At 35.7% G+C, this 27,989-nt stretch overlaps 1 protein-coding gene and 2 non-coding genes across 5 annotated transcripts; 2 read left to right on the top strand and 1 right to left on the bottom strand.

Moving 5' to 3' along the window:
* LOC128222872 (band 7 protein AGAP004871-like) lies at positions 1-27,508 on the bottom strand. 3 transcript variants are annotated; one of them, XM_052932033.1, is made up of 8 exons: positions 27,158-27,508; positions 9,133-9,242; positions 8,308-8,380; positions 7,913-7,995; positions 6,185-6,388; positions 5,992-6,047; positions 4,420-4,498; positions 1-3,563 (listed from the first exon to the last, which is right to left on the bottom strand). In XM_052932033.1, exons 1-8 carry the CDS (start codon positions 27,252-27,254, stop codon positions 3,348-3,350), a joined length of 918 nt encoding a protein of 305 aa, XP_052787993.1. In that variant the 5' UTR covers positions 27,255-27,508; the 3' UTR covers positions 1-3,347. The 3 variants fall into 3 exon arrangements, with proteins under 3 accessions (XP_052787993.1, XP_052787990.1, XP_052787991.1); XM_052932030.1 differs by lacking the exon at positions 27,158-27,508 and adding an exon at positions 23,209-23,569; XM_052932031.1 differs by lacking the exon at positions 27,158-27,508 and adding an exon at positions 18,147-18,455.
* Trnah-gug (transfer RNA histidin (anticodon GUG)) lies at positions 9,484-9,555 on the top strand. The gene has a single exon. It is a non-coding gene; the product is annotated as a tRNA-His (tRNA).
* On the top strand, positions 12,340-12,411 carry Trnah-gug (transfer RNA histidin (anticodon GUG)). Its single transcript has one exon. It is a non-coding gene; the product is annotated as a tRNA-His (tRNA).
* Positions 27,509-27,989: the final 481 nt, after the last annotated feature.

Here is a 27,989-nt window from a genome sequence, read left to right as displayed (position 1 = left end):
AGAGACGTTTATTGTTACAAATCATTGACAACAAAAAGTGTCGTAATAACCAAATACCCCTTGTTTAACAACTTATCAATAGAAATGCGGTTTTGTAACCACAGATAACCGCACCCTGTATAATAAAATGTTCAAATTCTAGAACAGAAATTGGGAATACATATCGATTATATACGTTACGACGTATATCCAATAGCAAATAAAAATAATGATTACATTATTGTATTTTCATTTCATTTATAGTTCATTATTCTTTCATTATTATTTCATTATTATATATGATAATGTTATTATTATATGGAATAAAGATGATACTTATAGATACGCTAGACATGGACAACAGATATATAAAATATACAACAAAAAGTGACGTAACCACTAAACATCCCTTGTTGAATAACTAGTAAATAGAAATACGCCTTTGTACCTAGATAACCGCACCCTATATTATAAGGTACTCAACTTCTAGCACAGAAATGAGGAATACATATCAATTATATAGGTTACGACGAATATGTATCAAATAATGAATGAAAATAGATATTAACCGTAAATATAAGGCTAAACTATTGCACTTCCTTGAATGATAATAATTCATTATTTTATTATCATTGCATTACTATTTCATTAAAATCTCGTTATTTTATACGATAATGTTACTGTTATCGGAGTAAAGATGATACAGTTTAGGTCTTTTATCAGCAACGTCCGGCATCAATCACGTATTAAATTACTGACACAAAAAGGAAAATAAATTGAGAATTTACTTGCATTGAATCAAAGAGCATTTATACAATGTGTTTTCTGTTGATATTAAAGCAGACATATAAAATGACTTGTAAAATACATAAACAAGTTTTGATTTATATATTTATAAAGCGAAGAAACCAATGCGCATGTCTATGGAGGCGTATATTGTGTGTACTGATGACGTCATCATGTAGTCTTGTGTCGAACAGTTTCATGTCGACATTACGAGCTACATACATCATAACATGCTGGCGAATTTATGCTGACTTCTCCACATATAAAGTGGATATTAAGATTGATATTTTATCGACACATATGTTAAATAATACTTTGTCGATTTATCATTTATCATTAAGTCGACATAACATGTCTAACCTGATTCGACCCAACATATCCAGTTAACAAGTAACAGAAGTCGACATAATGTTGACAAAATAACGCGTTAAGTCGACATAAAACAATTCGACAAGAGAACATTATCATATTTTTTATTATACACGATATACGCTTCCATACGTGTGGTATATGTAACAAATAGAATGACAACAATATACATTTTCCAATTTTGTTTTCACGTATTTAACGATTGTGCCCAAAGTTTTGGAAACCGCAAGACTCTCACGTTCTCGCATGGTTCTACTTATTATAATGATAATTGAGTTAATCACCTCATCACATTTTCGTATATTTTGAAGCCTATTCATGAGGTCTAACCCGAAGTTTGCCGGAGATGACCGAGTTGTTACGAATGAAACAGGCGAGCAACAATAAACAGCAGTATAGCGAATGGCACTTACTTCAGAGAAGAGTAAAATAGTCAAAAGTTTTATTTTTTTATGGAACTAATAAAATGAGCAAAGCACCCTGTGTTATATTTCAGTATTATACTAACATGTAAATATGTATAAGTGAAACACATATGGTATTGGAAGAACAGTTTTACATTATGTTAAGGCCAAACAGTCACGTAAAAAACGTACGTAAGATATTCAGGACAAATACTTTTCCTAAGAACTTACAGTGAAAATGTTACTGAAAAACATTTATAAAGAGAAAGAACATTTATAGTTTAATGATAATAAACAACACTTATGTTAAGAAAGAACAGGTATAATCTTAAGGAAAACCAGTTAAAGTGTTAAGGAAATCCCCATTTATGTAACGAAATAACTATTATAATGTTAAAGAAAAACAGTTATGTCCCGAAAGAACAGTTATTATGTTAAGGAAACCCACAGCGATGTAAAGAAATAACGGTCATAGTTAAATGCTAACGAAGAAAAATGGTGCTGCAAAAAATAAAACTTATGTATACAGTTATTATAATTTAATTATAACGAACACCAGTTGTGATAACAAAGAAAATTGTACTGTTAAAGACGGTTAGCTAAGTAAAGAAATAATATTTATAGCTTAATAACAAGAAAAAGCATTTATGTTGAGCAGGGTAAGGAATCACGTCACTTCAAAAGGGTTCTCACATGAGTCACCATGGGTCACAACCGATGTAAACAAGCAAGTAAGTGACGTTAATTTCTTGTATTTTAATGATGCAATTCTTGGCCAAAATTGTAGTGTTGCGTCTTCCTACAAAATTCCGTCAAGTTGAAATTTTGGCTCTCACGTGATTCCTCACCCTGTAAGCGTCTGCCTGCCCTAGTGGGCACATTAACTAGAGTTACGCTATAAGATTTTTATCAATACAGAGTTCAAATGAGCAACATGAACTGAATAAGTTAGACAAGATAAAACTTCTCGTATGACAACTTAGGTGGGAAAAGATAATGATATGATATCAATACATATAGATATGATTAGATGTATGCACATAACAGGAAACACTCTAGCTCACTGCACAATATGACTAATGCAGACACAGGTGCAATTCATCATATATAAGGCATTGAACTCAAAAGCCGATAGTAGGTATGTTTATATTCCTTCAAACCTGCATTTACAAACGGTTTTCAGTACAAAAGGACTCTTGAATGGTGTCTTCAGTCTGAAAAGCTCAACTGAAACTCAATGTTTAAATTCATTAAGGGCTAGAATTAGTGTTGTTTCGCTATACAATCAATAAGATACCAGACGATTATCCTAGAGACCCTGACAATTCCAGTAGTTATAGGCATACTACCGTCACGTATTACTTCATTTTGTAGATAACTTAAAATTAAAAACTCATGGGTTCCGCAATGGAAAGCCAATGGGCGGACAAAGATATTGACATTTATTAAAATAACAGCTATAATATAAAGTTCTATGGACAGGGGGAATATGATGGTGGAGTTCTGCTCGTGAAAGAGGAAAACAGTTCTATGGGCAGGGGGGGGTATGATTGTGGAGTTCTTCTCGTGAAAGAGGAAAACAGTTTTATGGGCAGGGGGAATATGATTGTGGAGTTTTTCTCGTGAAAGAGGAAAACAGTTCTATGGGCAGGGGGAATATGATTGTGGAGTTCTCCTCGTGAAAGAGGAAAACAGTTCTATGGGCAGGGGGAATATGATGGTGGAGTTCTTCTCGTGAAAGAGGAAAACTGTTCTATGGGCAGGGGGAATATGATAATGGAGTTCTTCTCGTGAAAGAGGAAAACAGTTCTATGTGCTGGGGGAATATGATTGTGGAGTTCTTCTCGTGAAAGAGGAAAACAGTTCTATGGGCAGGGGGAATATGATTGTGGAGTTCTTCTCCGCCGAGATTGTGTTAAGCGTCTGGAGGTACCGGAGCTGGATGGCTGCGGGCGATTCCGAAATGACGTCTGCCGCTTCTTTGAGAGCACGTGACGCTTTTTGTTCGCCCTCTGCCGCTATCACCTAAGGATGAAAAATAGTCCCGTGGTTAAAAGTGGAAATGTTTGTGTTTTAAAGTAAACGGATGAATAGTTGAAAATGGCGTACATTTTTGCACACAATCATATATATGAGGGTACTGTTTACGTTATTGGACTCAACATACATTGAACTTAAATGTAAGTTTAGAAACTAGGAGTTTTGATTGGCCTGTATATTTAGCTGACCAATAGGCTGATAAGAATCACTAAGACATGTCTTCGGGTAAAAATAATATAATTATTGAATACTGTCCCTGATTTCATTGACTCATCTATCAGAAATTCTAAACATTATGATACTTAAGAAAACGATTCTTATACAGGTAACACATCAGCTGTCGGAGAGTAAGCATATGTCAAATTAAATACACAAACTATTATTGAATATGAGGAACATACTGCCTTCAACTAATAAGATTTTTCAAAAAGATGTGTCACGATTGAGGTATTTAAAGTACATGTGAATTATTTAGTTTATCATTCGGTAACACAGAACACGACGGAAATCGTATATAATGATACATAGTTGTATGAACTCATGTCAAGTTAATGACAATATTACTTTCTGAACATGCACTATGATTTACATTAGCTCTGAGCTTTTCTTTAGTTTTTCTACAGTTAAGGTGATGTTAACGTAGTTGTGAAATCCATAAAAATAATTGTCACTATAGGAGTCGTATACTCCGACATTACGAATTCTGCCTCACAATGATAGGAAGAGTCTTTCCATGAGCGCGGACACGTGAGCATAGCCTTGTAAACCCTTAAAGTGCGATCACAGTCCAAAAGTGTTAAAAGGCAATCTCACGTTGCCTTAAAATCATAACTCAACTGACCTTAGCCCGGGCCTCACGTGCGGCCTCCGCCTCCGCCGCCATGGCCCTCTGTAGCTGAACGGGCAAACGAACGTCCTTACTGGAATGTAAAACATGACAAGTTTCGTTTAAAGAATGTAAATACATGTTAATAGTTATAGACACATGTGCTTTGAATATTTTCAAGTTTAAGCTTAGAATATCAGACTGTCATCAAACCAAATAGTACATCTCTTAAGCCGTAAAACTGATTGTGTATGCTGCGAATCGACGTTGTTCTTAAACAAACCCTCATGATTCTGAACAAATCCCTCGTAAGTTTCAACCAAACCTCGTACTCTTGACCAAATACTCTAAATATCGGACACTTGATTTTAGACAAAACCATCGTATTCTGAACCAAACCCTCTAGATAATGGACCACCCCCGTGGATTTTGACCAAACTATCGTATTCTGCACCAAATCCTTTTAATACTGGACCACCCTCGTGGATTTTGACCAAACTATCGTACTCTTGACCAAATCCTCTAAATACTGGACACATGATTTTAGATAAAACCATCGTATTCTGAACCAAACCCTCTAAATAATGGACCACCCCGTGGATTTTGACCAAACTATCGTATTCTGAACCAAACCTTCTTAATACTGAACCACCTTCGTTGATTTTGACCAAACTATCGTATTCTAGACCAAATCCTCGTAATACTGGAACAACCTCGTGGATTATGACCAAACTTTCGTTTTCTGGACCAAACCCTTTTAATACTGGGCCACCCTCTTGGATTTTGACCAAACTCTGTTATTCTAAACCAAACCTTCTTAATACTGGAACAACCTCGTGGATTGTGACCAAACTCTCATATTCTTGACCAAACCTTCTTAATATTGAACAACCCTCTTGGATTGCGACCAAACTCTCATATTCTGGACCAAACCTTCTTAATATTGAACAACCCTCGTGGATTGCGACCAAACTCTCATATTCTGGACTAAACCTTCTTAAAACTTATCCAACTTCTAGGATTGCGACCAAACTCTCATATTCTGGACCAAACCTTCTTAATACTTATCCAACTTCGTGGATTGCGACCAAACTCTAATATTCTGGACCAAACCCTTTTAATACTTGACTACCTTCGTGGATTGCGACCCAACTCTCATATTCTGGACCAAACCCTCTTAATACTTGACTACCTTCGTGGATTGCGACCAAACTCTCATATTCCGGACCAAACCCTCTTAATACTTAACTACCTTCGTGGATTGCGACTAAACTCTCATATTCTGGACCAAACCCTCTTAATACTTGACTACCTTCGTGGATTGCGACCAAACTCTCATATTCTGGACCAAACCCTCTTAATACTTATCCAACTTCGTGGATTGCGACCAAACTCTCATATTTTGGACCAAACCCTATTAATACTTATCCAATTTCGTGGATTGCGACCCAACTCTCATATTCTGGACCAAACCCTCCTAATACTGGTCCACCCTCTTGGATCTCGACCATACTCTCGTCTTTTTTTCTATTCACCAAATTAATTCTTGAGCATGCCCTCGTAAATCTTATATCTATGAATACTTACACCTCGACCCTCTCCACTTTGACTCCCCACGGATCTGTAGCCTCGTCCAGAGACGTCTGAATATACAAAATAAACAACCTGTTTGCTTACAACTGAATTTGAATAACTATACTTTTATTAACAACACTGAAACAGTTTAAAATAAGGAATTCAAAACGTCTTTGAAATGACAAAAGCGCATGCGTTTCAATACCTGCATCTGGTGAGAGATTGCCTCACGGTCCGCGAGAATCTCGCTCAAATTCTTCGTTCCCAACACGTTCCGAAGCGTCGTGGCCGCCAAGAGGCGCGTGGACCGGTTAGCGTCTTCCACGTTAGTAATTGACGTGTTCGCATTGTACACCCGGTAATAAACCACCGCGTCGACCGCGACCGTTACAGAGTCCTTCGTCAACACCTGGATATAATCGCTTAATTATGATATTTTGTAATCATGTTGATTCAATTTCGTAAAAACGGTATTCGTATATATTCTACGTACATCGATGGATGTGGTCGCGTTGGGTAGACACTTAAAATTCTATTTCGTCTTTATTAAACATAATATTTTACATAATACATATCTGTGAATGAAGCAACACTTTTAAAGACGAAACTAACAACTATGATTCACAAAAAGTAAAGCAATTTCCCTAAGGTCTATAGGTTATATTGTTCGTTTCATTTTGATAATTGTTTAATGCTGACATGTGGAAAATGTTTTAAGGCATTTAAATCTTCCAGATACGCCAACCATTTAAAATGCTTTAATCCGCCGCAAGGTATAAATAGTCATAAATACATCGTAAACATACCTTGCAGAAATGCAATCGTACGAAGCTTTTCAGTTGCTAATTGATTTCTACTCTGGTACTTCACAACTAATCAGTTTCAATAATAAAATGTTTTTGCTTTAGACAATTAAATATTCTGCAATGGGTGAGAGATCCTTTTGAAGTATGAAGCGAGTCGCTTTGATTAAAAGTGTTCATTGCCATCAGTAGTGGTTCGATTAAAATAGTTCATTAACAATAGTCGCGGTTTGGCTGAAACTGTATATTGCCATTAGTCGCGGGTTGGCTGAGACTGTACATTGACATTAGTCGCGGGTTGGCTGAGACTGTACATTGACATTAAACGCGGGTTGGCTGAGACTGTACATTGACATTAGTCGCGGGTTGGCTGAGACTGTACGTTGACATTAGTTGCGGGTTGGCTGAGACTGTACGTTGACATTAGTCGCGGGTTGGCTGAGACTGTATCGCGGGTTGGCTGAGACTGTACATTGACATTAGTCGCGGGTTGGCTGAGACTGAACATTGACATTAGTCGCGGGTTGGCTGAGACTGTACCATGAGACTGTACATTGACATTTGTCGCGGATTGGCTGAGCCTGTACATTGACATTTGTCGCGGGTTGGCTGAGACTGTACATTGACATTAGTCGCAGGTTGGCTGAGACTTACATTGACATAAGTCGCGGGTTGGCTGAGACTGTACATTGACATTAGTCGTGGGTTGGCTGAGACTGTACCTTGACATTAGTCGCGGGTTGGCTGAGACTGTACATTAACAATTGTCGCGGTGTTATCGTAACTGTACCTTGCCATTCGCCGCAGTTTTATTGAACCTGTTCATTGACATAAGTCATGGGTTGACTGGAACAGTTTATTTACATCAGTTTCGGTTTTATTAAACTGTTCATTGACATCAGTTTCAGTTTTATTGAAACTGTGTATTTACTTCAGTCGTTGTTTACTTATGACTTTTCATGATTTTAGTATCGGTTTGATATTTTGACATTTATCGCTGTTTGATTGAAACTGTTATTTGGCATTTGTCGCTGTTTAATTGAAACTGTTCATTTACATTTGTGGCTGTTTTATTGAAACTGTTAATTGACAGAAAACGTTCATTCCTTGGATAACAAAACCATGTTTACCTCCTGTGGTGGCACATCAAATGACACCGTCCTCAGGTCGACCTTGGTGTAGGAGTCGATACATGGCACAATGAAAAAGAGCCCTGAAAACAGATCAACGAATAATTGTATGAGCTTTACAAGGCGAAAATGCGAAAATGCTAAATCTGAAAATTTTCCTTGAACAACAACTACAACGTCATAATTTTACCTCTTATTTTATTAAATCAAATTATTTCACTTTCCAACTCTTTTCACTAGAGCCATTTTCTTGGCTTCAAAGAATATGTATATTTTGAATTGCGACAGTTTTTACTCTCTCGGGTCTGTTAAACATTCGATCAATATGGATGCGCTTTAGTCACATTTTCTCGATATATTGCCCTCTTAAACTTGGGCACTTTAATTTACCTTACCTGGTCCCTTGGCTCCTCCTGATAATAAGCGACCCAGGCGGAATATAACGGCCCTTTCATACTCCTGGACCACCTGACCAGGACAAAAATATATGGCATGGTAAAGTCATATATTATTCATAAGCATTTTTAAATCGCTTCAAACAACCCAATCAGAGTCGATGAACAATTGTTCATACAGTTTTAAGCCATATGTTACAGAATGTTGATAATATTTCGGACAACTTTTAGTCGGAATAATGTTTTTTCTCTTATCAGTATTTCCAAAAAATAACCAATGGAACAAAAACAAGCAGAAGATGACCGCATAAAGATCGTGTATGTGTACGAAAAAGGCCAATATTAACTATTCGGTTGCTCAAGCGAGAAAGGGGTACAAGCAAAAATCACGTGATGTGTTCACCAGTTATACTTAACATGAGAGCAAAATGATAAGAATCGATGGGCATGTATCCTTATAGAGAATAAGCATATTCAAATCATTGTTTAGCATAATAGACCTTTATATCTTCTAACAAATGTCATCGAAACCCATGCTGTCTTAATATTCCGATTGCTCTACACAATATACCGAGGTGGATAGGCTAGCGAAACTTCGTAAAGTATTAGTGTGTTAAACCGCGACTATTCGGTTATAGCCGTATCGCCTAATGCGTCAAATCAAACATCCGGTTTCACTTTACATTCTTGAAAACGAGGCTTCCGAATTCAATTTGCTCTCGGTATTCAATAGTACTTAACTGTACGTTATAAATAGACTGGGTACCGATGTTGACATATATCGTGTATATACAGCTATATAATACAAATTGAAATCGCACTTACCTTAATACAAAGGCACAGTGAAAACGGAAGGGTGCAAATGATAACGAGCATAGACAGAGCCCAGAGTATGTAGCCACAACAGACAAGATCATCATCTGAGTCTACACCTCCTGAAATTAAAATTGATACATTGTGCAATACCGATATATGCACAAAGTCTGAAGAACATAGACACCTATTGAAACCTCATTAATTATATCCAAACTTTATTAGCATCTCTGACCAATACTTCCACGTATGGTATCATACTTTCTGTGACAGCTTCCGTTCAGGTCACTTGAAACACTTAAGTTAGTCCTTGATTCGATTCTTAATAGGCCTGAATCGCTGTATAGACAGTTCAGCGAGCTAGCCGTGATCGTATAGTGGTTAGTACTTCGCGTTGTGGCCGCGACAACCCAGGTTCGAATCCTGGTCACGGCAATGTCTATGTCACTCTCTGAACTAGTCCTTTTTAATAATTGGGGCAGGTTATTAACGACCGTGACCGGTACATATTTCATGTCGAACTGCGTACAATAGTCATAAACGATCTCCATCTGACAAAACGGCACTTATTTAACTTTTCCCTCTCAGTTATCTTTAAATTCATTCACTCTTTAAAGTATTTTCACATACACACACTCATATAAATAAAACACCACTCAAAGTTAAAACATTGCAAAGCACCGTCAACTTCTACCAATGATATATATGAAGAATGAGACATTTCTTTCGAGACTTTTATTGTTATAAATCGTTCACAACATAAATATAAAGATATTCACCAAAAGGTGACGTAACAACTAAATAGCCCTTGTTTAACAACTAATTAATAGAAATTCGTAATATTTTAAAGCAATCAAACTTTAGACCGTATTTAAAAATAGGTAACGGTTTTCGAGAAATCCAGCTTATTATTAAATTTGAATCGTGCCATGTCTTCAAGCAGTGATCATGATGACAAAACATGGTAAAAATTCCTTCCACTGTCTGATACTGTCACATATGGTATTGCAAGATGTGCAGCTATCTATTAAGGCTCTACCTAAAAACATAAGCACGGACATCAAAATGTATGCTGCAGCGTCACATATTTTGAACCAGACAGTTACAGGCGCTCATAGGCATAGATAGTGATAATCGCAAATTAGCATGTCATGGCGTAAACTGCAACGATACTTGTTTTTTTGGTTTTGGCTAATAACCCTAGAAACAAGCTTTACTAGTGTGTTGAAAAGTTGTCGTGGAATCATGATAAGTGGTTGTATTATGTCCCGTGACGTGATCAATAGCCCGACACATGTGGTTCTGCATCATACATTCTGTATGTGTCTGTGTTCAAACGTGGGTGAAAAAGGCCAGAGAAACAACACTTTGGAAAATTTACACAATATATAAGCATTATATCCTAACACATGTAATATGCCATGTTTTGTCTGTATATGGCGGTGAGCATCTTTTATTGAATCTGTTCTGTTCTGTTCAATAAAACAATGCTTGTTTCCAAGGAGATTTTGTTTGTTTGTGGAATACAATCAGTAATGCTAATGTTGACCCAGCCAATTTTGTCGGAAAAGCATGAACTGGACATATATCATTATGGAAATAGCATGCAGTTGTCCCTGGAGAAATATTTTGAAACCAATTCCATGGACAATATATGCACAGATCTGTTTAAGAATTATGGTAATGAATACTAATTTAGTTCTTTAGGAAAACTTCCGAAGTTACAAACGGACCTGTGCATGCAAATTGCAACACCATAATAATTTATTTATCATATACATGTACCTTCATCGTTGATGAACAGCAATCTTGTTAGTGAGATACATTTTATAATTAATATTTAAGTGGCCGTGTTTTACAAGCTGTAAAGCCTACGATCTCCACATTGATGCCCATAAATAAATCGTTCCATTTATCAAAACATGTCGGTTCCCGTGTAAACGTTATTCCCAAACATCAAGTTCATGCTAAAACATAAATTGCAGACATCCTACCAAAATTGTAGAGAATGACAATGAAAGACGGGCCTACGTACCACATCTTCATTCAAGAAATAGTATGGTGTAAACATTATTATTATTCAGCACCTGGTTGTACCAAAGGTTCAGACTTAACTCTTTGATACGTTTGTAGCTCTTGCTTTAAATAAGGCTTCTAAAATATGGGGAGATACAAAGTCAAAAGAAATTGAAAACATTCGAACGAACATATTGTTAATTTTAAAAAAAAATATTAACACAGAAAGTGTTCATTTTTTGGAGAACTTAGTTGGTATCAACTATTTGTTCATATAATATTTAGGATAAAAAACTATAGATTAAGATTTTTGAACAGTAATTATAATACGGATTGTATATTTGTAGGACCGATGCTATTTAGAAATAAGATAAGGCAGGTACGCTATATTTTCTGTTTATTAATACTCTTTAATTGTCTTGATGATTCCTAAAAATAATACCTATGTTTTATCTACAGTATTGCATGTATCGTTACCGTCGAAGAAAGAGATCAATCAAACGAAAATTTGTTTTCATGCTTTGGATGAAGATTGTTCTTTGATATCTTAAGAATGAAGTGAAAACAGTAACTTTATACACCGTCAGACATAACAGCCAGAAATCCGCTGCGAATTTGTTTTTGGGTATTTATACAAATCTGATTTGTTCGGAGTAAAGGTCCAGTTCAAGTATATAGGTTCCATTTCGGTTTGGTGATTGTGCTAAACCTCTAACAGTGTCTGAAATATGGCATGTGATATTCCCATTAAACCATAATTGTGTAAACATTTCGTCTTGATAATGTCAGGACCAGGGTAGAAAATAACATTTGGTACACAGCCAAGAGACAACGTAATTCCTGCATGAAATACCCAGGAATACCTAGCCTCATACACGCTATTTTCATTCACGTTTGTGAAGAAAATGGACTATCTTCCAAATTCTCAATCTTACGTTTAATACAACCCAAGAGTATAATGAGAGCCAGTTATTTACTAGTCTACCACAATGCCAGTTGTTATTGCCTATAATAGCTGTGTGTATATCTTGCACAATCTTTATTTATAATCAAAACGTAATCTGGTCTAAAACAAAGTATAAATGATGTTTTCACTACGTGCTCAATTATGTGACAGCTTCCGTTCAAGTCACTTTAGACACTTTAGTCATTGATAAGATTCTTATTAGGCCTAATTCGCTTTACCATCAGTTCAGCGAAGTAGCCGTGATCGTATAGTGGTTAGTACTTCGCGTTGTGGCCGCGACAACCCAGGTTCGAATCCTGGTCACGGCATCGACTATATCAAGCGCCGAATGACAACTGAACTTTCATTTTTGATAAATTGGGGCAGGTTAAAAACGACCATGACCGAACCATATTTCAACGCAAATCAATTATCTTGTACACATTACAAAGGGGATGCGGATTCAATGTCACTGATATTTATACGAACACACAGATTCGTGCAAATGAAGATAAAATCGAATACGTATAAAACTTTTGTGAAACACTTAAAGCAGCGTGATCTTTGATATTAAAATTTTATTACGAGCTAATTCAAACTGTCTAAATCTTCAAACCACTCACATATATTTTCTTTAAAAATTACTGAATGGCTGACAAGAAACTAAGGGAAGTAAGCATACGATGGTGCCTGTAAGTTATATCATTTAATCATTTAATAGCACCTGCAGGTCAATAGCTTATACAAATTAATGCTTATGGTTCTTATCGCGAAATTCCTCTATACAAGTCAGCCCGCAAGAAAAGCTTTTGCACATAACCGTATTGTTATTATCAAAAGTCTTTCCGGTGGAATACAAACGGAATTTCAACAAATCCCTGGTAAGAGTTTACGAACTAAAACTTGGTCAGCTCTATGTTACATCGAACAATATAGTAAAGAAAATAATCACGTTTTGCATACAGTGTCTCGCGTGTTTCGGCCGCCATTGGGGACACTTCCATTGTTTTAGACTTAAAACTCTCGAAAAATATACACTGGCCTAACATGTGGCGCACTGACCTAACATGTGGCGCACTGACCTAACATGTGGCGCACTGGCCTAACATGTGGCGCACTGGCCTAACATGTGGCGCACTGACCTAACATGTGGCGCACTGACCTAACATGTGGCGCACTGACCTAACATGTGGCGCACTGGCCTAACATGTGGCGCACTGACCTAACATGTGGCGCACTGGCCTAACATGTGGCGCACTGACCTAACATGTGGCGCACTGACCTAACATGTGGCGCACTGACCTAACATGTGGCGCACTGGCCTAACATGTGGCGCACTGACCTAACATGTGGCGCACTGGCCTAACATGTGGCGCACTGACCTAACATGTGGCGCACTGGCCTAACATGTGGCGCACTGGCCTAACATGTGGCGCACTGGCCTAACATGTGGCGCACTGACCTAACATGTGGCGCACTAGCCTAACATGTGGCGCACTGACCTAACATGTGGCGCACTGGCCTAACATGTGGCGCACTGGCCTAATATGTGGCGCACTAGCCTAACATGTGGCGCACTGGCCTAACATGTGGCGCACTGACCTAACATGTGGCGCACTGGCCTAACATGTGGCGCACTGACCTAACATGTGGCGCACTGGCCTAACATGTGGCGCACTGACCTAACATGTGGCGCACTGGCCTAACATGTGGCGCACTGGCCTAACATGTGGCGCACTGACCTAACATGTGGCGCACTGGCCTAACATGTGGCGCACTGGCCTAACATGTGGCGCACTGGCCTAACATGTGGCGCACTGGCCTAACATGTGGCGCACTGGCCTAACATGTGGCGCACTGGCCTAACATGTGGCGCACTGGCCTAACATGTGGCGCACTGGCCTAACATGTGGCGCACTGACCTAACATGTGGCGCACTGGCCTAACATGTGGCGCACTGGCCTAACATGTGGCGCACTGGCCTAACATGTGGCGCACTGGCCTAACATGTGGCGCACTGGCCTAACATGTGGCGCACTGGCCTAACATGTGGCGCACTGGCCTAACATGTGGCGCACTGGCCTAACATGTGGCGCACTGGCCTAACATGTGGCGCACTGACCTAACATGTGGCGCACTGACCTAACATGTGGCGCACTGGCCTAACATGTGGCGCACTGACCTAACATGTGGCGCACTGACCTAACATGTGGCGCACTGACCTAACATGTGGCGCACTGACCTAACATGTGGCGCACTGACCTTGAACTAAGTGCTTCGTCCTATTTTAAATTTATGCTAACACTATGTACACTGACATAAACAGATATATACTGGCGGCCAAACACGAGGTAAAATGTCCTAACAACAGCTGCAACGAGACCTTGATGACAATCGACTTTTTGGGGTACGAGAGGATCAGTCAAGCACGTTATAGCCCGGACCTGGCCCAGTTCGATTTTACAATCTTCTCGAGCCAAAAGAATGATATACGGGGTGATATCGCTTCGAAGATCCAGAGGACCATCGCTTCGCTTTGAGAACAACCGAGGCATGACGTCAGAAAGAGTTGTGCGGACATATATTCAAGCATTTAGTTGAACGCCACCGTAAATGTGTGTAGGTGCAGAAAGAGCGCGTTTCGAAAAACTGTAAATGACGTGACGCAATAAGACTATGAAGTACTCCGTGGCATGTAACCTGTAACTTTTGTTATATAGCTCCACTTGGTAGTATATTATTGAAACTATCAGGAATTGTTTATATTAGATAAAACTGTCAGCTGATAAAATTATAAATGCATCCCATGGGTGTTTTTTTATGAATGCAGTCTAAAGGCTTTTCGGACAACTCACGTACATAAAACTAGTCGTACAGGTTTCTCAAGAAACACCCTGGCATATGGACAAAGATGCAAAAGGTGGATCAAATAGCTCTGTAAAGTTGTATTGACATATGATATGTAAAATATGGGTGGTAATAATGTACATTAACCTTCAAAGAGGTGAGCCGTTATTGTGGACTAAATTGTGTACATTGGTCTTACACATGTTACGAAGGACAGATATCCTACCTGGAACGTAACCAGGGGCAGAGTTGTTGTCCTTGAATGTTGTACCATTCTCCTCAGCCATCTCGATAACTTGGTGTTACTACACTCCTTTGTAATGTATTTGTTTCCACTTACAACAGAGACATGATCGAGTATTTAATTTTCATAGTCAGTTACGAATACAATTAAACAAAATATATGTCCTTAGCGTAAATATCCGCACATATAAAACTCTTCTTAATCTGAAAATATCAACAGCATTTTCTCGAAAGAAAAAAAGATTTTCTCAAATATCTCAAGAACAATACAATATGTAAAATATTGTACCGACTATATCACTCAAAGCGACTTGAAACTTGACAATTTTGAAAACCTGACGTGTATGCACTTGGAAGTAATTAACTTAATTCTGCATTGTAAAGACAGTCGAAGATTTAACACACATCGTTAGATACAGAGCAATATTGCATCAAGTGTATGTGTGAAGAAAATTATAACCATAACAAACGTGTAAGCAAACCACATTAACCCACAACAGTTGTTCAATGTTTCTTAATTATATTGCAATATAACTGAAGAATGACTAAAACACAAATTTATCAGGACCAAATAGGAACCCTTTTTTTTATCTAATTCAGCTATCCGATGCAGAAAAATTAAGCTTTTTATTTCAACGAACCATTGGTTATGGTGTTAAATTTTCATACTTTGTGACCCAATATAAATGTTATTTGTAAGGTTTATTGCTTACTTATTAATAATATGTCAACAAATAAGTGAACGTGAGAGTGGTGTATTAGTATAGGTGTCCGCCTCTCACCAAAGAGGTTGTGGGTTCGATCCCTACCACGAGTACCTTCTCACGTATTCACATATGAGCACAGAGCTGGTTTCCGTCCAGGATACGGATTCGAGAGTGACTCATATCAGCTTTTCAGCTGTCTTCATAATTGTGTAAAAAATGGTATATGAGCGACATAATCGAACGAGCATTATCGATAATTTAACCTTTTTTATTTCTGTTTTTTTATTTTAATTGAAATCGGACCTAATATGACCTACTTTGCAATCGTAAATGGCCATAAACGCTTGCCAATTATATTGTTTTTGGTATAACTCTCACATATTCTTTCCATACTGTAACACATGAACTACTTTCAAATGATAACAAAACTATAATTGGTCATCAGGTATCCAAAATCCATGTAATTGTATATTGAAAGTCAGTATCAAATAGTATATGCATTCAAGCGTTCAATATTTAATAATTAATGGCACTTCAGTATATTTCCAAAGGTTTACTACTTATGTAAATTCCATGGGCAGTTTCAATATTCATATAAAGTTAAACCTATAGTCATACATCATTGGGTTTATTCACTCTATTGGTAAGTTATTAATAACAAGTACTCCGTTTAGCTATATTATTCTTTGATCCGAATAAGACTTATATTGAGCACCAGCCAAAATCTGGTATGTCTGGAAAGTATTCATCAGATTGTATAACCTTTAAAGAGCATTCACGGAGCTACTAAATATATCTCTCACAAAATGCTCCAATTTTGAATTTGACAGAGTTGCAGTGTTAATAAACCTAGTGTAAGACACAGTGTGGATGATATTGATTTGATCACAGCAATCCCCCGAATTACCGTCTACTCTGTTAAACATCAGTGCACGACAATCATTGCTGCGAGACACCAAGTGGCGCAGTGAAATATCTGATGTTACAGCTCGTAGCATATACTATGTATTATAACTAGTTTGTTTAGTAAGAGACATTAACAATGGTAAACATTAAAAAGTATCAAAAACATGTTTCAAAAACATGTAAGAGCAAATGTATAATTGCTTCAGTTTCCGTTGTTTCGTTTCCATGCCTTAATGAAATACAAGAGACTTACAAAATACGTCGAGTAACTTTAAATGCGGAGGGAAAAAGCTGAAAGCATATTTAAAGTCGTAAAAATAGAATTGTCTTAGAAATACATTCTACCGGCTTTTGCATATAGTTTTAAGTCTGAATGTGAATATCTTTGCAGATATATCAGAGCTTATATTCATTTTATTGAAAATACCTTTTACTACCGACAGACTTATGTATTCAACGTACGACTTACAATGAGACAATAAGGTTTAAGCTGTATTTATGATATTAGTTCGTATGCAGAATTCAATTCCAGGCTGTATTCTTTTTTAAGAACTCTAATATTGTTTAAATATGACAAACAAATTGGTTTGATTTCCAACATTTGACGGTAACAACACAGTTTACGATTTCGAACCAATGCGAAATATATCCCATCCACCATTTGTTCTCGTCGCAAAAATCAGACCGTTTTCCTCATTTTAGTTTTATTTTCATTTTACATGCGCGTGGACTTTTAACTGAAAATATCAGTTTAAATGGAGTAACGTCAACATAATGTTTGATATGTCACAGTATGGAATGTATCTCCCTTTCATCAAGAATGCATTTTTCCACAATTATATATAAATTCTTGCAATATTTATATATTATCAAAACCACACGCATTATCAGATAAGCGAAATGCTTTACAATAGCCCCAGTTGACGGTTGTGATAACCTGTTATAACTGTCATTATATGTTATAGTTCTATTTAGGCATATGCAGAAAACAAAGCGGGTGGAAGGCCGATGTATCCCGCTCTATTTTCTGGATATCGTCAAAATTGGACTCTAACTTGTGTGCATATTGTGTATTTATCTTGGATATAAGACAACCAATTGTTTCATCAAATCCTGCTAAATTGAATTTTTCCCAAGTTTTACCCTTAAAATATGCATATTGTACAGGTATAGTAAATACTACTATATTATCCATTTAGTGAGGCTAAAACAAGAGTTACATTGACCGTATCAGATATGGAATTAAGGTGCTCATACTTCAAACATTGAGACTAAACGCAAGCACTTTGAAATTTCAAAGCACTTTATAAGTAACCTATGCATTTTTTCCACAAAATATTAAAAGCTATAAAACAAATCACCTGGAACATAACCCAGTGCAGAGTTATTGTCCTTGAACATTTCCTCATTTTCCTCAGCCACCTCGATAGCCTTACTATTCCGATAAGAGGACGACATTGGCCACTTCACATGAACACGTTTGTATTGTTAATGACTTCTGGTTTCTTTGAGTAGGTACTTTATTTTGTAGCACTGAATTACTCTCCTGTGGAATGCAAGTTTTTTTTCCATTAACAACGGAATAATAATCCAGAATTTTACTTAATGTGCATCAACACCGTTAATATCTACTTAAACTAAATGTTGCAGCAACGATATCCCGACAGAAAAAGGACTGAAAAAAATAAATGTTCAATATCTTCAGACCGGCATGCCAAAATATATTCACAATATCTCACAGAGCATCCTGAATGCATAAAAGCCCTGTCTTAGAAGTATTTGGAAGTAGTTCAAGTACGCGAAATGGTAAACATATTGCTCTGTTACAAGGCATCTAATCTACATACATAAAATAGTGCACCAGGATAATATCAAATTAATCACCTTAATTTTATTAACAAAAGTAAACAAAAAACAATTACTTAAAAAAAATCAATAGATGGAAAAGTTACAATAAAATTAATTTAAACATTCACTGTCTTTGCCAAGGTAAATAATTGTGTTGGAAATAATAGAAAGTGTTCCAATAGACTGTAAGAAATTATTATAGTATAATGGCAATTCAAATACATATAACGTGACCTGTCATGTGCTTTTCGGAAGGTATTGCAACACATTTTAGGCATGAATTGCAGTAACACAATTTCGAAAAATCCATATCTCAAAAAGAAGTGAATACAAACCACTGGACTGTATGTGCATTTATATTTCACAATTAAACAAACATTTTCTGCTACAGCTGGTACTGACACTGAATAATATTCCCAACGACCAACAACTGATATAAAATTAAACATTATAGGATATTGCTTGGACCTCTTTCTACTAAACGTAGCTTGCACATAATTGCACAGTCGAGAAATAGATAGAAAAACAGTTTGTATGCTCTCAGTGTATATCACAGTTTGTATGCCATTGATAAAACACAGTAGGAGCCGTATTCATGAGTAATTGTTAGATGAAATGATTAAAATCACACGGATTAAGAATGGGTGGAGTGAACGTAGCAAAGGAGCCCTTCTTTATCATCAGTATATTACTTTAGTTCATCTTACTGACTCAGAATACTATTTAACTAATATATATATTTGTTCACATTTTATGAGTATGCTTCTAGCTTATATTGCCTGTAGAATTGTTATTTGAAACTTGTTTCTTCTAAAGTTGTTTGTTTGCTAAATTGCCTGAACGCATAAAAAGTTGGTGTTGGTACACATATTGAACATTCAACTTCAAAAAAGGCGAGTTTCTACTAAGTTGAAATGTTTCACTAAAATGCTTTATTAATACGGCTCCCGGCGTCCATGCTTTCACATCTTACACCAGCAATGGTGTTATATAATTTCAGCAATATAGACTTTGCGAGACGTGATGACACTTAATACAAAGCTATGAAGTCTCAGTGTATATAAAGACAAAACAATAGAAACTGCAGGGACAATCCCAGTAACATTTGAACAAAGGGTCAGTTTGAGGCATTAGGTTTAGCCCTACCATACAATAGAATACAACCTATACAATTTTAGCCAATGAAATTGCAGAAAGTCAAAGTACTAGGCTTTATGATAAAGAATTACAACTTTCGAGGGTATTTAATGGTCCGCCTACTGCCAGTGTGTGTTCTACAGTGTAATACAGTGACGAGCACAGAAGCCATGAATACAAAAGGTATAAAGGCCATCGTGGATAGACAATACAACTTTGGTCAGTTGTTGGCTTACTTCAAAATAACACCGGTTTAGGGGAGAGCGTGTTTGTTTGTAGAAGACAATGTGCTGTAGGAGAATAGTTGATAATCCTTGTGAGTAATTATGGAAATTGCATACAGACGGTTGCTAGACGATTACTGTGAATCAATCCCACATGAGTTAATCCAAGCATTTGCTTAAAAAATACATCGATGCATGTGTGGTCTGCATGTGATGCTTTTTCCTGGTATATTTGTGTTGCATTGTACTTACTCTGTCTCCCGTTTAGTGAATGTTTGTCCTTGTTTCTTGTGCTCGTAAAAGAGTTATCGCACAGGTGTTTTGCTACTAGCTTTGTCCCATAAGGGTCCATTGTGTAATCAAAACCAGCTCCACCATGCGGAGAAGAATCCAGGCCCGGTATTCATAAAACATCTTAAGTCAAATCCTACCTTAAGTCATTTTTCTAAGATAAGTATCTCACTGGTCATATGATATAATCATTTAAAAATGTCTGAAATACTTTATCGACATTGATTTTATTGAATATACATACTTTTTAATCGAAAGAAATAATTATGCTTTCCTTTTAATTTGAGAATGAAAAACTTAAGAAATCAACTTAAGATACTTTATGACTACCAGCCCGGGGATATAACTAAATGTAGGCAAATAGCAGATATATTGTCAAGACAATATTCATTTCTACCTATAGGACACAACTGACAACTTAAACTCTGAAAAAGAAATTTGACAGGCACTTACCATGAATGATTTTAATTGAACAAAATAAAATGATATCGCATTCTCTTACGATGTAAGCAGAATCGAAATTGCAATCAAAATATATATCGTAAAAATATCGTAGTTTTAGTTCAACGAGTTCTACTATGCTATGTTTAACAAATGCTCATAATAAATACATAATAAATACAATGTAATGCATGTAAGGCTGACGTACAATGTTCAAATGATCAATCAGTGTTGCTCACAAAAATATTTTATTCGAACTGTCTCTGGAGAAATCAAACATACATCCCATATTCTCAACATTCCATGGACAAATAACAATATTTATGCAAAAAGCTACAGAAACAAGCTCAGTAGCAAAAAGTTTAAACATAAACCCGGTTAAGTGGCACTGGGTAAACGCCAAAGACATAGAACATAAAATCACAAACAAGAAAACTAAAAACTATTGAACAGTAAAACTAAAAGGCTATAATAGACAGATTTGAAACCCAACATGTATTTCTTCTTTTTCATCGGGAAACACCTTTTTGATTGTACAGATGTTTGCACACATTTAAAAGACTAATGCTATTTTTAAATATGTTTAACATTTATACAGTTAACACATCTTGATGTAGAATAATGGTGGATTATTGAGCTATGGCTCTTTGTTTTATACACTCTCCCAGTCAGATAAAACTAAATATTATCGGAAATTGGATGAATGTGTTTCCAAGGAGCCATTCATATGCAAATACTGCAAAATATGACGTTTAGACTAGTGCAAGTAGAGCAATTATTAGTAATGATTTAAATTTGGTAAAGGGCCAAGCAGCAAAAATAGTTCTTGCATAAAATATAGGGATACCAATTCTGATATTGTTGACATTTACGATATGCAACGTCTATATGAAACGTCTATAATATTAATATACAATTTATATTTGCACCGTTTTCTATCATTGATTAATCTCTATAAACCACCAGAAAGCATATTATAAAAACAGAAGATTTTGATAAGTTACACTAGACTAATAAAACATATGTTTCGCTAAAAAGAGGAAATATGTCTTATAAAAATGTATTGCTCTGAAAAGATGAAGGCCCGTCAATTATGAGGACACTTGCCTTACAACAAACTTTGGGTCAGGTGCATATTGAACAGAACACAAGTTTATTTCCTCACATACCATCACACATTTATACATCAATGGAGTAGAAAGCCCATGATCATTTTTCATTATCAAACATTTGCTTGGCGGTTTTATTAAGTTTCATAACTAGTTGAGATCCTTTACAGTAACAAAAATAATAGTCCATATACTTGAGTGAGCCTTCACATTGTACTGATCGTCTTTTAGTTTGTCTCAACATGTTTTATCAGGTTGGACTTTCTAGAAGAAAACAGAAATAAAATATTCATTTTTTGAGCAGTCTGGACGACCAAGTGCAGTGAAATTACAATAAACTGTTATTTACAAAACGTTGCATGCTTATATACATCCATTAGCCGATTTCGATCTGTAAGCACTTGCAATTTTGGAGGAGCCAACAATAATTGCACGCTTGGGCTTACTTGATTATGCTTAGGTGCGCCCTGAGAGTACATTGGTATTTAAGACGTTCACCCGGTTAATACTCATGTCAGTAAACACGGTAAATGAAAGAAGTGAAACACCCTAATGAGAACGTGTCCTGTCCAGTGTATGGATAAAATGGTCCTACTTGACAAGTAAGCATCACTTAATTTTCACATGGCTTTAACTAACAACCCCCAAACACTTGTGATGGACCAGAAGTAGTTTAACGTGTTACTTTGGATTGAGATTTAGTCATGGAAGTAAAATCTATCCACGTGAACAAATCCAATTACCTTACAGATGAGGATACTAAATGGACGCTGTAGTAAATTGATCTCTAGTTTCCGTTCAATACAAAGCAATCAAATTATATATGATTAAGCGCAAAGTTAGTTCACGGGTTAATCAAAATAAATTACTTGCCTTAATTTCAACTCACTTAACACGGTATGCATTGATATTACACGGGATACACATTCTTAACAAGAGAAAATTTAGCGTGAAACAATTACACATTGTGTTATGGTTGTCTAAAAAGAAGAATACTGGTTAAACGAGAGGTTCACTAGAATAACTTGTTTACCGATATCCTTTGTTTAAAGAGAAACATAGTTCTCAGAAGGGTAACATTGCTTTGACGAGAGGTTCACTGTTCACATCAGAGGAGTGTTGCTATAAATAAAATTACAAGCACCTACACACACATCTTTGATATTAAAAGCCCTTGATCTGTCTCAAAGGGATGCAAATATTTTCAATAAGTACATATATATTACAATATAAAGTAAAAATAATATAATGATTACAATAATTTGTACCGATCATAACAACAACTACCTGTTTATGCAATATTTTAAAACAAAAAAATATTAAACAAACCATTGTGTCAGTAGGAAAATTAAAGGCAATTACTGATAACGTACCTGTAACATAACCAAGTGGAGAGTTATTGTCCTTGAATGTTTCGCCATTTTCCTCTGCCATTTCAATAGCTTGGTTATTCCGATGAGTTGTCGTCATTTGGGCACCTTACATATACACATTTGAATTGTCTACCGCGTCTTTCGGGTTTCCTAGTTCGAATACTAAGTAACGCTCTTATTCTATGTCAGCTGTTCTACACAGAGGGAAAAGAAATCCAGTGCTTATTATTCATTGTATAAACACAATCTTTTAGAAAAGTACAAACACTACATTGACGATTAGAAAACGATAAATAAAAAAAACGGTAAAAAACACATGCCAAAGTGTCCCATAAAGATCCTGAATCAAGGCAATCCCTTTAAATAACTGGCACAAATTGCGCAGATAAATATTGTGAAACATTGCCTAGTAATCTATCTTCTCAAAGATATATCAGCTGCTCGGATAACCCAATAAGTTAAACCATTCAGGAAACAAACAAAACAACAACAGAGCGAAAGGAGTGGGATTTTATAAACATAACATTTGGCGTTCAAAGTGATTTGTGTATGTCTTTTCATCAACTGTAATGACTCAAAATAGTTCCAAGACGTTACGGCTAATATACTTTTCAGCTATAATCAGATGGAATTAATTTTATACAGATAAGGGTTGAATGAATTGCTACATTCTTAAAAACTGTAATGCAATATAGAAACGAGATCCCTTAAACTCCAGATGTTTTTATATAAGTGCTTTATATATCCGTATTATCCTACAGACATTTTGATAACCAATTCATGTGCATTGACTTAGCTATATTCATATTCTTATTCCGAATTCGAGAACAAAACACAAATTTACTACTAGAACTGTTAATGGCACTTCAGCAAATCGCAAAATAAAATAAATATAGAACATGTAAACTCCAAAGGAACTTTTCTAAAAAATCGTTCAGAACTATTTTAAAAAAGCATTCCCAGAGCTGCTCAATATCTCCCTCACACAATGCTCTAGTTTGGAAATATAGAGAAATGTGAGTGCTTTCCGTGTAAGATACAGTTTGGATGATATTGATTAAAGAACAGCAGAAACCCAGAACATATCTCTCCACTGTAATTCAGCATTATAATAACAGCGAGAAACACATTACATTTGCTTATAAATAGCATTTAGGCTATACATATATATTTCAATTTCTCGTATTCTTCAAACTTGCAAACGGTTTGGTATTGGGGATGAAGCTTATGCTTAAACAATACTGCGGGTGTCATCGATTCCAATGACACTCTGATTTCAATATGAAGAAACACGTGTTATTGAGTTTCCATTTCCGTTCAATGTTATATCATTGTTTAGCTTTGTTTTATTCTTTTATTAACACGAGGTAACTTTCACATTTAGTCTTAAAAATAATAATAATATAAAGAAACAAAAACAAACAATGACATCAATTTTATCAAGTTGCCAAACTTTTGGCTTATAAGTTATTCACTTGACCCATGCTCTAAAAACATCAGAAAAACAAATAGGTTACAAAAATATTACACAACTATGCAAATAATGCATTTCAAATATAGTTAACTATCTTAAAATGTATATATATATATACGTGAATTAAAACGTCTGAAGGTTCATGTCAGGGAATAATTGTTCCACAAAGGTTTAAAAGCTGTAATACATAGCGACAACAATTAAGACCTGTTAATGCGCATTATTCGAATCACATAAAATTATTGGAATCATTGAAAACAATATTATCTGAAATCTGATGTAAAATGTAATATAATAAGTTGTGATGATACTAATACTAATACTAATTTTAATCATAACCATCCTTATCATAATAATATGATTTAGGCAAATACATGCTCTTCGGTTTCTTCCTCCCATTATCATTGTTGATCCTTTCTATGCCAATAATAAGAACCTATATTACCTGGAGATCAATTAGCATCCTTATTCACAATCAGATCACCAGGTACGTACAGTATGTATACCACTAAGTGGAGTAAGTGCATTACACTTTCAAGTTATTGGCAGCTTACATTATTACCGGGAATTCAAGGTTATCATAGCCATCATAGCTAATTGTTTACACAAGGCTAGAAGAGGTAATCAGTTCCTCATCATAACAATATTAATATAAATAAAAACCAGTAAACTAATTAATGGGTTTTATTATGTCAAAACGGTTTTACCCATGTATTTCTACTGATTAAGCCGAACAACAACAATAATATGCAAATTTTGCAATGTAACAGGCAGAAGACAATAGTAGTTTTTGTAATATCTGCAATCTTCAATCACTATATGTGACTCCATCTTCTTAGCAGGCATGTGTTAACATTTATCAGTGACATTATGTTACAAATAAAACTGCGATTGCGCATTTTTTTTTTTTAATTGAGTGACAAAAGTAAAAGTTATATATTGATGCTATAAAGACATTTCACTAGCAATGAAATATCATTATGATATAACAATATGTTTTGTCAATGAAATAATCTCAATTTGCGACAAGGTAAGGAAGTTGATAGCGGTAAAAACAAAAAAGCAATACTCTGAAAATAATAAAGCAAAGCCTACATATGTATCTAGAGTTTACTGCGTAATAGATGGTGTTTTTCAATTATTTATAAATATAGTTTTATGATAAACTAAGTGGTCACTCCTTATATTTTAATATATATAACGGAAAATTAGTCACATTACAGAGACCATGGCAGTATTCCAATACTGTCTGTAAATCAGCATCTCATTGCCATATTCGGATGTCCACATTTAAACGGAGTTTCTCTCATGAGAAGTCACTCAGCATATTGATTTCACAATATATCCTTCGAAATGTGATACACAAAAAGATAATCGGCTTAACCAGCATTATGCAGACCATTCAGAATATCAACTGTTTATCTGTTTTCATCAATTTGACATACACAGTCTAATAATCAAGGAGCAGGGGGTGTGTGATTGAATTTGTTCAACGTCGCCATCGAGTTTAGACAGATTCGTTGAGCAAGCTACAGATTACATCAATAAAAACAAAATATCATAATTTCTTTCGTATGCCTTTTATCATCGTAATATCATTATATTCGAATACACTCTTTTGTGTTCACTTTACTACGTTATAAAACAACCCAGCCTATCAATACCTTAAGTAAGTAGATTTGACGTATTTTACGCTATATATTTTCTTACAAATAGTCAAAATAGATCTTAAAAATATATTATGGTCTTAATTATAACAAAATCCCCGTGTCTGAAAATCAGGACAAGTTTCTTACAACTTTATATACAGCTTAGTCTAGAAAATGAATACTTTAGATACCCTTAACAACCATGTACCTACATGACCTCAGATGTATTTGGTATGTTAACAGCGAGTTATACTATTATATTATTGTTTATATTACATAATTATGTTAACTAATAATAAAATTTCATCTTTAAGAAAAAGAATAACACAATCTCACAACATCACGAGTTCAGAAAAGCACTGCTTCAAACCAAAATCGTGATCAGGCAATCTTTATGAACTTACACTCATGCATTCAAAGTATGACAAAGTAATGATGATTTGAATTCATTAATAGGTCTCCCTTGTTACATATAAATAACGCTTGCGTTGTATACTGTGGTGTGTATTTGTATTATAGAGAATTATGACACGTATTTGAACAGAGTACCTCTTGCTAAAACAATGGTGTCCTTGTGTGACGTAAGTACAAGTGCGAAGCAAGAAGTATAACGCAAGCACACTTAATAAAAGGTGTTTTGCTGAATTGCTTAAACATCACGATATAAACTATTATGAATTCAGTAGTTATTAATTAAATATTATATTAAATAAAATGATATTTATCGAGCGGAAGTTTGAATACATATTAAATAAAAAAAAAACAAAAAAAAAACATGGCGTTTAAATTTAGCATTCACAGTATACGGCAGCTATTGATAACTTACCTGGAACATAACCAGGGGGAGAGTTATTGTCCTTAAGTGTTTCACGATTTTCCTTAGCCATCTCGAACGCTTGGTTTTCCAGAAGAGATGTCGTCATAGGGTACCGAATATGTTCCCGTTCTAATTGTATATCGCCTCTATCGGTGTTCCTAGTTTGAACAGTTAATACTTCCCTTAACCTCGGTCTGCTGTTTTCCAAAGACTAAAACAATCCAGTGCTAATATTTGTAAAAAAAAAACGTTTTCAACAAATGTTTAGTATGTAAACGCACTCTTTAGGAATCGTACTTAACACGATTTTAAGTATTAAAATAAGATACACCTAGCATATAATGAACGCCACCGTATCCGGTAAAGATCCTGAATCAAGGTAATTCTTCAAAATAAACTGGCATGAATTGCGTAAAAGTACATCAACTGTGCAGAATAATGCTCTCGAGTACATTGCCAATTAATCTTTTATCTCATCGATATATCGTCTGCATCAAACATTTCCTGGATATACATGTACTAATTCGTTTATCCAGTATAGAAACAAAGTTTAATGGGCTATGCTACAACGGTAAATGGAAGAGTTAAAGAAAGTGCAGAAAACCTATATTAACACACCCTTTGGCTTTTCAAGTGACATGTTTTGTTTAATTATTGACTTGTTTAACATGCAATTTTGGCTTTAAATGTCTTAATTTTAAGGGATATAAGTGATAGACCTTTAGTCCCTATCCGATAAGAATACGCTTGGGTTTTTTTAGTTGGCGCTCACATTATTGTTAGAATTAAAGTCAAAGGGAGCGGTCGTGTAAAAATCATCCCAGCAGAATTTGAAAAAAAC

Source organism: Mya arenaria, chromosome 17 (genome assembly GCF_026914265.1).
Source record: "Mya arenaria isolate MELC-2E11 chromosome 17, ASM2691426v1".
In the NCBI taxonomy this organism is placed as follows: Eukaryota; Metazoa; Mollusca; class Bivalvia; order Myida; family Myidae; genus Mya; species Mya arenaria.
This window is presented reverse-complemented; position numbering and strand designations above follow the sequence as displayed.

What these genes read in the sequence shown, in the direction of transcription:
- LOC128222872 (XM_052932033.1), bottom strand. Translation starts at nt 27,254, where the DNA reads ATGACGACATCTCTTCTGGAAAACCAAGCGTTCGAGATGGCTAAGGAA. An exon ending in AGGAGGAGCCAAGGGACCAG is followed by an intron (nt 7,996 to 8,307) that starts GTAAGGTAAATT and finishes ATCTGTTTTCAG; the next exon opens with GGCTCTTTTTCATTGTGCCA. An exon ending in CAATCTCTCACCAGATGCAG is followed by an intron (nt 6,048 to 6,184) that starts GTATTGAAACGC and finishes TTGTATATTCAG; the next exon opens with ACGTCTCTGGACGAGGCTAC.